General features: G+C 39.8%; 1 protein-coding gene across 3 annotated transcripts; it reads right to left on the bottom strand.

Annotated features, from left to right (window-relative positions):
• Window positions 1-1604: 1604 nt before the first annotated feature.
• LOC136425321 (uncharacterized) lies at window positions 1605-13018 on the bottom strand. Of its 3 annotated transcripts, XM_066414167.1 has the most exons (6): window positions 12890-13018; window positions 11495-11705; window positions 10608-10760; window positions 8511-8702; window positions 7472-7572; window positions 1605-1745 (listed from the first exon to the last, which is right to left on the bottom strand). In XM_066414167.1, the coding sequence occupies exons 2-6, from the start codon at window positions 11685-11687 to the stop codon at window positions 1620-1622; spliced, it is 765 nt and encodes a 254-aa protein (XP_066270264.1). In that variant the 5' UTR covers window positions 11688-11705; window positions 12890-13018; the 3' UTR covers window positions 1605-1619. The 3 variants fall into 3 exon arrangements, with proteins under 3 accessions (XP_066270264.1, XP_066270266.1, XP_066270265.1); XM_066414169.1 differs by lacking the exon at window positions 8511-8702 and having other exon boundaries at window positions 12890-13016; XM_066414168.1 differs by lacking the exon at window positions 1605-1745 and having other exon boundaries at window positions 6919-7572; window positions 12890-13017.
• Between the last annotated feature and the right edge of the window lie 1272 nt (window positions 13019-14290).

Here is a 14290-nt window from a genome sequence, read left to right on the forward strand (position 1 = left end):
TGTTGGCAGCCCTAGCTGTGTGTCTAAAACAGCCAAACCAATATAGATAAATAGCTAGATGCAGACCGATTTTTCAGACACGCCCTGTTCTTCGCAGCCCTAGGGCAAATTTTAGTCTTTTCTTCATCAACTTTGAGGCGATTCTTGAACTGAATGCAGAACCTTTTCGAAATGGAGACAGGTTTTAAGGAAATTTTCATTCCTTGTTAAAGGGGTATCAAACACTTTAGCCCACACCGCAAAAACCTTGATTACTTCATGGATGCTTATGTTCTACGGAACTCATTTTCGACCGGTTCTACTATGTGAAGATAACATCAAGTAACTTTTCCATTCTTAGGTTTTAGACGATTTCAGACCATGCATGGCGATCATTGTATGCTATTTAGTTGTGATATATTTGTCTAAGACCAGTCATTGCTTCATATACTACATTTCTACTAAGTATATACCATCAGTGAATGAACCGATTCAAGATACAGCCGTATCATCTCAGCCCTGAGGCTTTTCCTAATTACAAAATCTTCTGAGCAGTAATCGTTTTCACCATGTTAAGACATTGTTAAGACCTTGTTAAGACCTTGTTAAGACATTGTCTTAAATGGACCCCCAAATTATAGGGCGTAGCCTGTGATTGTAAATAATTCATTTCTATTAACAGAGTTACGGAGGTATTACGTTTTACTCTGTTTGTGTGCGTGTGTGTACGGCGGAATATCTTAAGAACCTCTGGATGGATTGCGATTATATTTGGTACGTTTACTTAGTAGGTGTGGTGAACCCGACGGCCAAGCTTGGTACTGCAGCAGGACTTCCGTTTTTGTATCTTTGGTATTTTAACATGCTGTGTGTGGTCTGATGGCAAAGTATACGTAAAGCAAACAAAAATATGTTTCTCATGACTGGCAACTGTGTCAAAACGCCTGGAGTATATCAGACACTACTACTGACTCGGAGAATGGGTTCATCTTCTGTAATTATTCTTTGTCCACAAAATTACCATTAACAACTTAATTGTCCACTGGAAAATAACACCATTTATCACTCTAGCGATCCTGTGAACTGATTGGGCCAAATACCATTTACTGACCAATCAGCAAGCAGTCATACGATCAAATAAATGACCTCAAACCATGTATTTTAACCGATCATCATCAGTTTTATCATACTTCCCACACACCTGAAAATGTTGCCCGGACATTAAGCACTTCATAGGTTTTTGTAAAGTCAAACGTTATGGAAATTGTATCAAAGACACAAAGGAACGTTAGCAAATTGTGTTCATACAAACTCCAAATTAAAAAGTGTACGTATACCCTTGTCTCATTAGAATAATCTCCATTAACACCATGGTACGTATAGATCTACTTTTGAACAGTTGATTATGAGATTTGAAAACTTGCTTCTCTTCCTTTAACAATCTTTTCCCAAAAAAATACAACTACTTCTTATGTCAAACTGATGACTAAATCCTAACCGATAAGAATGTAGAATCTAATCTACACACACTGTGCACTCTATTGTTAGTTAATCTTATCCCCAGGGTTCTAAGACAACTAGAGCCGTTCTGTATTACAAAGAAATCAAAGAAAAGATGTACATTGTATTTTGCTTAGTTCTTAACCCTTGCAGGTAAGGTAGCTTTTAAGGTGTGCTATCATAACAATGGCTGTTAGTGTTACTCCACATTCTTCAAACATATCAGCGGCCACCATGTCTTCCATCTCCCTCATTTCTTCTTCAAAATCTTCTGCCTCAGAAGAAACAGCTGTTTGTTACTTAAATCTTTAAAAAGAGAGAACAAAGACGCCCTAGAATGTAGAAAAACCTGTTCCTGGTATAGAAAAGATGGCACAAATCACAGATAATTTTTTTATTTAAATTCTGCATTCAACAACAAGTTAAAGCAACACATTGCATTTTAGGCCCGAGTCTGTCCAGGAAATCCAGATTGCATTCAGCGCAGATACAACTTCACAATTTATATATAATATTTAACAGACAATGTCTGTTGAGCTCTTGTCTGTTTGTGAACGCATGCGCAGCTCCATTCAGACGAGACACTGTGTATGTAGACAGTGCTCTACCCCCTACAAACTTCTGTTCATCTGATTTAACATTTAGCAGTTCCCCATCCGCTAGCCTCCCAACGAGAAGACCGACTAGCCTACTACGCGTACTACAGCTTACTACAGCCCATTCAAAGGTCTGTTTTTTTTCATAGGGCCGTCGCACGGGAGTTACAAATGTTTCCACGGCAGATAGGTCATGTCGCTCCGAGTATAAGCAGTTTCCCATCCGCTAGCCTCCCAACGAGAAAACCGACTAGCCTATTACGCTACTACAGCTTACTACAGCCCATTCAAAGGTTAGTTTTTTTCATAGGGCCGTCTGCACGGGATTCTACAAATGTTTCAACGGCAGGTAGGTAATGTCCCTCCGAGTATAAGCAGTTCCCCATCCGCTAGCCTCCCAACGAGAAAACCGACTAGCCTACTACGCCACTACAGCCAATTCAAAGGTCTGCTTTTTCATAGACCCGCCCTCACGGCCGTGTACAAATGTTTTCACGGAGGTATAGTTTTTACTCTGTTTGTGTGCGTGTGTGTACGGCGGAATATCTTAAGAACCTTTGAATGGATTGCGATTATATTTGGTACGTTTACTTAGTAGGTTTGGTGAACCCGACGGCCAACCTTGGTACTGCAGCGCGACTTCCGATTTTGTATCTTTGGTCCTGGACATGCTGTGGTCAGATGGCAAAGTATACGTAAAGCAAACAAAATATGTTTCTCTTGACTAGTAACTGTGTCTAAAACGCCTGGAGTATATCAGACAATGCTACTGACTCGGAGAATGGGTTCATCTTCTGTAATTATTCTTTGTCCACAAAATTACCCTTAACAACTTAATTGTCCACTGGAAAGAACACCATTTAACACTCTAGCGATCCTGTGAACTGATTGGACCAAATGCCATTTACTGACCAATCAGCAAGTATATACCATCATTGAATGAATATTTTGAATTTCTTTCTCGGTAGCACTATTTTAAGTTAACAAAGAGGCTGCTATTAGCTGGAACCGACGCACTCTATTCTGCACGGTCCTGGAGCAAAGCTATCATCCTAACGCTTTACAAAAGAGAGAATGTGTTGTAACAAACGGAAATGTTTAAAGTATCAGTCCGCCATTTACGTCCATATTTTTGTAGTTACAGCTTTCAGAATAGAATATTCTCTCTCTCTCTCTCGTCGGGAGGTTTTAAAAGGCAACTTAAGCTCCGTAGTTTCATGAAACTACTACACATGGCGCATTCTAGACAATTCTTGCCTCAACTTACTTATCTTTTCAAGAACAAAGGAAATTAGTTGAGGAAGCAATTACTTTTCTCTTGACAGTTGTTTAGTTCACGTGACTACATGGGAACAATCGACATTTCAACGTTGATTTGTAGCAATGAGTAATACAATGGGCCATTTTGTTCAGTCAACTCTGTGTGACGCCAAAATGAACAATAGGAAAATTGGTTAGTACTTGTCTACCAAACAAATATAAGGGGCGCGAAATTTTTGGCTAATTTTCCAAGATAACCGACACGAAAACAATGTCAGTGTTCCATGCCTACCTTCAGACTACGTCCGATGCATGTTGACAATTGTACAAGCACATGTACGTACAAAACTTCACACATCTAGAATGTATTTTGTTTTCATTTAAATAACGAAGCGCAACAGTAACAAGAACCTCTCACAATACTTTCTAGCTTTGAGCATATTTCGATGTAACCTGAGTTTTTCGTTACGTGATATGTATGGAGAAATATGATATTTGGCATTAGCTGTATCTAACTGAGAGTTTGACATGTGTCTATACAATAGATTTTTATCCAGCACATTTGGAGGTATGTCGTGCTTTTCAGACAATAAAGAATTATAAATTACCCTCTACAGTCTCGTTCAGAATATATTCAGTCAGAATATATTGCATGCTCAAGTGATCCAAACACCTCACAGCATTTGTGACAGAAAAATTGAATCTATTGATAAACAAACAGATAAAACATCATTGCATTTGTACAATCTCTTATTTTACAAAACATGAATGAAATCAAAGTGTAGGGGCGCTTCAAACATGACAATCTACAGGAAATTTACACTCGAACGCTTCTACTGGTAAATGGTGAAGAAAACGTGTGATCTATGACGTCATGACCAAATAACCAACGGCTTGGCTTGTGAAAAGTCCAATTAAATATCAAATGCTCTCACTCTTAATCTTAGATAGTCACATTTTCGAAAACAAAGTCAAGTAAAGTTGAAAAATTCAAACCCCTTTGCGAGCCTTTTACGATTTCCCGATTCCCGAAAAGACCAAAATTTGGCAATTTGGCGGTCTCCTTTGTCACTTTTCAGGTCGCGGCCGGGAGCGGTACTGCAGGTAAGGCTATGATAGGGTATGAAATTCAAACTTATAACATGTGAAAATTTAGAAGACATTAGGCACAAATCCAGTACAAACTTTCACAGATAGTTCCAGGCATCTTTACATACCTATAGAATAACATTTAAGAAACTAGTTGACATGAAAAGGATCGTTTTTTAGGCGCCGCGCTAGGAGCCCATGTAACACCATGTCCGCCGCCTACATCCATGCATACATCTTATCCTGTGCGCTATAGTAGGTTAAGGATATATGTTGACATCATACGTTTTTCTATAACAAATTTGACCTTGTACTAAACTGTTCATCTGCTTATATGGGGCCGGGGTAAAGGGGCTGTCAGAGAAGCCCCATCGTCGCTCAGAAAACATGGCGATCTTTCACCCCAACATCTGCTTGGAGACCTTATCCGATGTCCTTTGTCCCTTTACTTGACTGTTCATCCGCTTTCATAATAAACATCTGGACACCAGACCACAAATTGATATGACAAGGACACACGACGATACCAAGTACTACAAACTGTCTCCAGATGAAAGAACAATGATTTTTATCATGAGCGCTGGTAAACTAATATCAAGATGGCCCCCAGGCTACCTTTCCTTATTTACTTCGAATGTAATCCCTTTACATTTCCAGCAACAACAAAAAACTGTGGTTTTATATTACATTTCACCTAGCATGCTGATTACAGTATGAAAATGTATCCCATAGCATGTAACATCATTTTGACGTTTCATAGGCATTTGTTCTTCACGGCTCAAAAGCGCCGTCTAGCAGTTCAAAATATTATTGCAGTGTAGTGCTGCAAAAACACCACTGATCGTAACCCGGTCACCAGTCTCTACGGGTCGGCTTAGGAGTGCCTTACCAGCCCAGTCTGCTATGCTTTGGTATGTTTCTGTCAGACTGTCTTCTTAACTGACTTACAGAGTCATTGCCGCCCCTCCAAGTCCGTTAAACCATTCCCCGAGCGGGATAATCTGTCGGGGCGGGCGGTCACCAGTTCCAGCGCCGTAGAGATACCGGGGATCTCCCCATGGTATGGTAACCAGGCTACACTGATTGCCATGTTGCTGTCAGATAAAGTGCCAGTCATGAAATCTTCGTGTTCTCTAGTCATTTGTGTCTTCAATGTAAATCGGTTTTGTAAGGAAGATTCACTCAGCTCGGAAAACCGAACTTGGTATTACTGCAATAATATTATAAATTGTCAGGTGGCGCTTTTGAACCGTCAAGTGCAAGCATCATGCTTGGTGTGCCAAAGAGCGTGTCGTATGTATTCCAATGTTATGCAAACACACCACTGATTGCCAATGTTGCTACCAGATAATTTGGCACTTGTAAATCTTGTTATCTGTGTCTCCAATACATAGTTCCCTTAGCGATTTGTGTTTGTGCGAAGTCTTGCAGCTCGGAAAACTGAACTTGGTTTTGGATACATTTTGAAACATAGCTTGAACTATTTCCTGCAATAATATTCTAAATTCCCAGGTGACGCTTTTGAACCGTCAAGTGCAAGCATCATAATTGTGTTGTAGAGCATGCTGTTCAAGTATGTACTCCGACAAAATTTTCACAAGATGATAAACTTTGCAGTGTAGCAACTGGAGGTATGCAATAATTGGAGTAAATACAGCATGAATTGGAAAATAGACTTTCTTCCATTTATATCTTTTTCTAATAATCCTGATATTTAACCGTCTTCCTGCTGTGGATTAGTTTAGAAGCTGCATTTGATTTTGTTACAGCACAACTGAGCATTGATAAGGTTAAAAGATCAGACACAACTCAGCAGGAATATGGTTAAAATGACCAGGCACCTACCATCCAAAGTAGCCAAGAAAATACACAAGAAAGACAAAATCAGTGATTAAAGGCATCCAGAGCATTTTATGAGGCTTGAAACTTTAATAAAAAAACTCAACTTTCTAGTCATTCCTACAGATAGTACGTTTCAATAACACTACACCATTACATATCAAAATATAATAGCAAAGATACGATGTCGTTGTGTGGTGAGAACTGATAGAAAATCCAAACCCGAATAGACTGATCCTGACCGTCCATCACAATTAGCGGTTCGACCAATGAGAGAGTGACTGCATGTCCGTCAAATATTTGCATTTTTATGTTTGTAATTTGCATTTCTACGTTTTGACGGAGGTGGGTGGGGCTATGTTATTTACAGTATTTACAGTAGGCGCGTGAAACAAAACGATGAACATGTAGATTTTTTTTGTGCCGTTTTTGCGCACCTTTGAAAAGAAATCCGAACGCAAATGTGGTAAACAGTGGCATTAATTTTCAATTTCATAAAGATTACACCAACTAGAATGTTTCCAATTTCCAAGTCTTATAAATGCTCTGGATGCCTTTAAGAACAAGACAATGAAATACTCTGATTTGCCCTAATTCCATTCACTGACCAATCAGCAAGAAGCAATCGTTTTGAAATTAAGAACATCAAGACATGTTATTCAACCGATCACCAGTTTTATTGTACTTTCTATTGCAAATGTTACACCAACATCGAGCACTTCATAGGTTTTTGTATAGTCGAACGTTATGGAAACTGTCAGGATCAAACAAAACAACGAAGGAACAATAACGTATTGTGCTTCTACAAATGCGAAATTGAAATGTGTAGTTTGGTCTCATCAGAATAATATCCCTTCACACCATGTTCTTTGTAGATCTTAGACTTATTGAACAATTGATGGTGAAATATTCAAACTTGCAAACTTGTTTCTCAACATTAATCACCCTTCATTCCCCAATACAACGAGTTCACGGATAAAATCGATTAATCTTGATAGATTAGAACGTGTGGTATTATAAATCTACACGCATTTTGCACTCCATTGTTACTTAATGTTAGCCTTCGGGTTTGAAGACAACTAAATCCCCTCTGTATCTAAAAAGAAGATCAAAGAAAACATTATTTTGCTCAGCTACGGTAACTTTAAGACGTGCTAAAATTGATGTTAGTGTTACTCCGCATCTTCAAACATATCATCAGCCTCCATGTCTCCAGTCTCGCCCATCTCCCGTTTGTAGGCGTTCTCCTGTTTCTCCAAGGTGTCGGTCAAGTCGCCCAGAACCTCCCTCAAGTTCAGCATGCGCTTTTCTGAGGGGAGGGGAAGATGGTTAAGCTGTGCCAACCTCTAGAACAACGATTGTATCATTTGCATTAGGACTAAATTCTCATCATCCTCATCTATCCCCTTAGTCTATTTGACCTTGGGGCACCACAGAAGATCTGACAAAACCCTCCTTGATTGTCTGTTCTTCTAAATGTTCCGCTTAATGTCGTGCCAGTTCATTCTCTGATATCATTCTCTTTATTCTACCGATGATCCCCAGCATGATAGTTTTTGCTAGTCCCGATGAACGTAACACGTGCACTGCACGAAAAGTGGGATTTACCGAATTTACCTGGAAGGAGTAAATAGTTGGTAAATATGGTATATGACATTTACCCACCTATACCATATATTTACCAAGTGGTAAATCTATTATCTAATGGGGAAAATGGGGAGAGGAAGGTTATACACGAGCAATTCTACAGCACATAAAACCGACCTGTGTTCAGAGTTTGGCCAGACTTCGAGTTTCCTTGCCTGAAACTCAATGTCTGTTTTTGTTTACCAAAAATAACTTCATTCTATATCTGATGGATTAGGCTGCTAGACTTAGGGTAACTAAAGCCTTCATAGCCCCTGTAGAATATAAAGCAACTTGCATTTCAGTCCTATCCCTATGAAATATATGACCCTGCCTGGCTGGGATTATGATGGTGATGATACATGTTGTACATTATGTCCTTCACCCTGCCTCAAATAGATTATTTGTATATCACTCCAATCTTGTTGTGAATACAGAAATGTTAAAATTTGAATGACTGAATTTCCCAAACCTTTCTTTTATTGAATGATAATGAAGTACATGTATTGCTTGAATAAACATGTAACTAGTAGTACATGAGTCATGACACTGTTGCCAAAGTGAAGAACAGCTAGTGCAGACCCCACTGAATGTAAAAAAGTAAAGCAGTCATCCTTGAACCTATGTTTCTGTAGTTGACACAATCCGGACAGTCGCAGTGGTTTGCCGTGTTGCCGCACCAGTTTGCCGGGGAGCAGCACGGGTATTTCCCGCTAGGGTCGCATTCAGCAGGAGTACCGTCTTCAGCGGGGTAGCCCTGTCCGCAACGGAGATCCTCACGCCACTTCTTAGCAAGGAGGTTGTTCTTAGCAGCTATCGGTAAACACATATGCAAGGCACATCAATAAACATATATGCAAGGCACTAATTGTTTCGCTCACCATAGTCACTAGCCATGTGTCACTCTTTAAAAACACCTCAGTACAAAATGAACTCTTCCATGTTACTCAATCCATACCTCCGCATACACATACCTGCAAAAGTTACCCTTAAAAAAAGCCAGGTCATTTGGCTTTCATATAATGACACAGGAATACCAAAAGTGTGAATGGAGTCCTGTGGGCGTATGTCCTAAGCTTCACTATGCCGAACTTCATGTCGTTTAGTCTCCACATCAGATATTAGGAGTCCAAAATGTACACTTTTTGGCCTGAAAATGGCAAACGAAACCAACTATAGATAATTCTAATGTGGTGTATGTACCTGAAACAAACCTAAATACAGCTACGATATCCTTGATTGATTGAGGTGAAGCACGATTCTTTTTCAAGTAGTTAAAAGTGGAAGTGCAATTCGGATTTGCTACAGGTCACATTCATGTTTTGTCAAGCAATCTGAGTCACCACTACTCTTCTCGATAAGTGTGTTGGGTTCTTTTACGTGCAAAGGTTTGAGGCTTATTTTTGAGGCTCCCTCATACAGGGGGGGGGGCGCTGACTTACATCGCCATCCGAATTGACAAATACAATCCCTTTCAACATGTCCGAGCTGGGTTTGACCCATTCAATTCTTTTACTTGTGTCATCGCAAGTTCCTTGCAATGTTACTGTTTTCCTTGCATAGTTTTGCTAACTTTATCTTACTTACACATTTTGAATCCATAGATGACATGTTAACAATGCGACAACATATTAAGAATTTTGCACAAAACATTATACATGTTATGTATAGGTGTCTAGTTAAACCATTCTCTTATAAAGTTTCCGAAAGGGAGCGTTTGTCAGTGCAGGATGATAGAGACTGATATGTTAAGATTGCGTCTGCTGATAAACTGAATAATGTTCTAACTGATAAACGTTGTTTGTAAGTAGTTAGCATGTATCACTGTGGTTTATGTGTGTTGTTATTATAAGACAATCAGTGTATCTGTATAAACTGCCAATGTTGCTGTGTTTATCCAATAAATGTTGCTGAGTTTTCTCCAAAACCCTGCGTTTGTGCTTCATAGTCCATAGTAAATGTGTGTAAAGTAGGGTAAATATATCATTTAGTAAAGGCAAGGACATACAATACTTGGTATGGTAAATCTCGGTAAATGCGCCTGATAAATGTGAGAAATACGTCGCACGGTGAATCTCGGTAAATGCCGTGAATATATGTGAGAAATACTCCCTACGGTAAATCTTGGTAAATGCATAATTTAGTTACACGACCCCGGTAAATGTGGGTAAATAAGGCAAACATTACTAGCTATACCTTGTGGGTAAATGCTGGGTATATTTGCACATTTACCGATGGATAAATACTGATAAATCTCTGGTAAATGTAACCTTTACACCGCTTTACATTACGTTTACCATTATGGTAAATTCCACTTTTCGTGCAGTGGTGGCCGCACCACTTAAGTTTTCTTATCATTACTATGACTAAGAAGTCATCGTACGAACAGATGTTTTAAAACCAAATTAGGGTTAGTTTGATAGGACAGTATTATTTGACAAATGACAAAAAGAAAAACAGTGTGCTTTCGGTTGTGACCCCTACGTGGCACCCTGCGGCTACCGGGCTATTTTTGAACACGGACTGGCCCCGGGATGACTTTAAGTCGGACTTAAAATCAACCGGGACCCGGTAAGAAATAGACGCCATGAGCTATCAAATCGGGGCCCGGACTACACCCCCTGCAGGTCCCGGTGCAAATGTGACCGAAGCATTAACCCCTAGCATTTATCGTCATTGGTAAACCCCACTTTTCGTGCGGCGAAAGTCTTTGATTACCTTGGGCGGTGCTGTACACCGACAGCCTAGCGTAGCCTCCGCATTTCCCCCCGCCTGCCTTACAGTTGTAGGAGCACTGGCGTTCATCTGCAGCTTTAGTCATTTCTGCCACGTGTTCCTCAGTACCGCAGCCGCATCGAACACTTTTGGTTGCTATAGAAAATACCATACAACATGAAACGTTAGATAACATGAACCATTGCAAGAGTCTGCTATGCTATTAGACTGGTTATCACGAAACACATTTTATTTCCAAGTGTATATTTAACAGTGACGAAAGAACAGAATTATTTAAACAAGTTATCACGAAATATCCCTACTTTTGCACATTCACGGATGAACAAAAAGCTACCTTTCTCTTGAAATCACAGAACCCACAAATACTAGAAAAAGTGGGACTTTTCGTCTTCCACTGCTTCCAAAAAAGAAGTCAAACCCAGCTAATTTAGATATAGCCAACAATTGTATATAGTACCAGTAACCTATTGTTACAGCAAAGTCAGACACAGTTTACTGACGCATGTATGTTTTTCCTATGTTTTTATCATGTATTTGCAATTAGCCCACGGGCATGAACTTGCAATAAACTTCTTCTATCAAACCCGATGCCAATACGTCATGTGATAAGTTTACAGTAGCAAATCATTCCTCTTAAACAACTGTAAATACGTAAAATACTAAATCGTCTTTGTCATATATTCGCTGAAGATCGTACGACAAAAACTCGCACAGCGCATGTACCGACTGCGGTACTGAATAATGAGAAATCTGACAGTTCTTAGTAAAGAAAAGACACTATATCTAAGTCCCCTAAAACTATTGTGCTGTATTTCAAGGCATTAAGACATATGTAACCTCATTGCGTCTACACTCAGACGAATACGTACCTGCATAAGCCTTTCCCTGTGCCTTACAGTGCTGAACGCACATGTCGTTGCTCATCTTTCGGTCCACCAAGCTGTACGGGAAGTATGGGTCTCCGTAATTCTTCACATAGCACCCCTTGTACTCCGCAGCCGAGCTTCCCTTCGCCACCACCATAAGTACCACAACAAGCAGCGTGCAAGTGTAAACCTTCATGGTGTAGTTTCAGTTGATCTACTCAAAAGAAACAAAACAAAAAGTGGTTAAAATTGGGACACGTAGAACAAGGTTGGCGATGAAAAAAACAATGCCATGGCGATGGTGGTTGTTGTTGTTTTCGTTTTTACTGTACCCCGCTTAGGGCACTGATAGGTGGTGCTGTTCAAACGCGATTTCCACGAAAAGAGCTGACGAGTACCTGTTCTGTTGGACAAATGCACACACACACACACACAAGACATAACTGTACAATTCCTAGAATTCTTGCAGACTGCACACAATACTATATCATTAGCCCCCCCCTAAGTCGTCACCAAAATATTGTGTGACAGTGAACGATTAGTTTTGGTCTGCTCAGTACAGTGGGTAGACATGGAGATTTCTTTGTCACTTAACAAAAACACGAGAACAAAAACTTAAAGAAAGTAGAAAGACCTGTTCTTGCTTTAAAGATTCCAACTATGATAAGTACGCCCCAATCTCACTAGACCCGCGGCACGCTGGTAACCTCGCTGCGGTCTCGCAAATTACATTACTTTCATCGACGAAAATCTTTGTAGGCTTTGTGTGTCTTGTTGTCTTTTAAGTCATACTTGTACGTTTTGCATGATATTCCCATTATAAAGTCATGGGTAACACAAATCCAGTTTGCGACGTAGCGAGGCCGCCAACGTGCCGCGGGTCCAGTGAGAAAACTTGCGTCCCCGCCGCTGCAAATCTGTCGGCTTAAAAGTCTACAAAATTCGTCAAAATCGAAAAGAATTACTACGGAATAGATTCTTTCTGCCCAGTACATACAGATTCTATTTTCTACGTATACATCTTCTCGATAACGTTTGATATCGTCCTACGACGATTGACGCGCGGCGCCAGATTTTTTCTGCGTGTAAAAAGGCCCCGCGACGCGCGGCGGTGGCGTGCGGCGATTTTCGTATGGCACCACAAGGACTCCTCCATGGTGGACTGGAAAAAATGTAAAAAGCGCTCTACAAACCTGCGTACACCCGTCTTACAATCATATCTTTTACACGTGCTGTAGATATTACATTTTTCACTCCAGGAACTAAAACTAAATTACGTCTACTAGTTTCCTAGTGAAACAAAAAAATGCATATAGTGATAACACAGAATGAACTGTTACGATTTTAACAACAGAAGTAAGACAAACGCCACTGTGTGACTTGTGTGTGGTTACTTACTGAGTTTCTGACAGGAACGATCACGGTGAGTCTTGTGTTTGGAGATCTTCTTCTTCTCAGGTCTGGCCGTGAAAGAATGCAGGGATGGGTGTGGGGAGCTGTACTTGTACGTAAATACCTGCTCAGGCACTGTAATTATGCTAAACCTAATGTAAAACCGTTGTCTGTTTATGTGATCATGTGATAAAATTTTGTGTTTGTTAGCGTGCCTTGTCTAGATAATTGAATGCGCAGGTACTGTTCGACCGGTCCTACTATGTGAGGATACTGCAGCAAGCAACTCTTCCATTCTTGGGTTTGAGAGTTTCTACCATGTATGGCGATCATTGTATGCTATTTAGTTGTAATATATTTGTCTAAGATCAGTCATTGCTTCATATACTACATTTCTACTAAGTATATACCATCAGTGAATGAACCGATTCAAGATACAGCCATATCTTCTCAGCCCTGAGGATTTTCCTAATTACAAAATCTTCTGAGCAGTAATCGTTTTCACCTTGTTAAGACCTTGTTAAGACATTGTCTTGAATGAACCCCCAAATTATAGTGCGTAGTCTGTGATTGTAAAGAATTCATTTCTATTAACAGAGTTACGGAGGTATTATTTTTTACTCTGTTTGTGTGCGTGTATGTACGGAGGAATATCTTAAGAACCTCTGGATGGATTGCGATTATATTTGGTACGTTTACTTAGTAGGTGTGGTGAACCCGACGGCTAAACTTGGTACTGTAGCAGGACTTCCGTTTTTGTATCTTTGGTCCTTGACAAGCTGTGGTCAGATGGAAAAGTATACGTAATGCAAACAAAAATATGTTTCTCTTGACTGGCAACTGTGTCAAAACGCCTGGAGTATATCAGACACTACTACTGACTCGGAGAATGGTTTCATCTTCTGTAATTATTCTTTGTCCACAAAATTACCCTTAACAACTTAATTGTCCACTGGAAATAACACCATTTATCACTCTAGCGATCCTGTGAACTGATTGGACCAAATACCATTTACTGACCAATCAGCAAGCAGTCATACGATCAAATAAATGACCTCAAACCATGTATTTTAACCGATCATCAGTTTTATTATACTTCCCACACACCTGAATATGTTGCCCGGACATTGAGCACTTCATAGCTTTTTGTAAAGTCGAACGTTATGGAAATTGTATCAAAGAAACAAAAGAACCTTAGCAAATTGTGTTCATACAAACTCCAGATTGAAATGTGTACTTTTGTCTCATTAGAATAATGTCCATTCACACCATGGTACGTATAGATCTACTTTTGAACAGTTGATGATGACATTTGAAAACTTGTTTCTCTTCCTTTAACAATCTTTTCCCACAAAATACAACTACTTCTCATGTCAAACCGATGACTAAATCCTAACCGATAAGAAT

Source organism: Branchiostoma lanceolatum, chromosome 19 (genome assembly GCF_035083965.1).
Source record: "Branchiostoma lanceolatum isolate klBraLanc5 chromosome 19, klBraLanc5.hap2, whole genome shotgun sequence".
In the NCBI taxonomy this organism is placed as follows: domain Eukaryota; kingdom Metazoa; phylum Chordata; class Leptocardii; order Amphioxiformes; family Branchiostomatidae; genus Branchiostoma; species Branchiostoma lanceolatum.

Coding starts and splice junctions, on each gene's coding strand:
- LOC136425321 (XM_066414167.1), bottom strand. CDS start 11,687: ATGAAGGTTTACACTTGCACGCTGCTTGTTGTGGTACTTATGGTGGTG. Junction 10,761..11,494: donor ACAGGGAAAGGCTTATGCAG/GTACGTATTCGT, acceptor TATTTTCTATAG/CAACCAAAAGTGTTCGATGC. Junction 7,573..8,510: donor TGTCAACTACAGAAACATAG/GTTCAAGGATGA, acceptor CCCTCCCCTCAG/AAAAGCGCATGCTGAACTTG.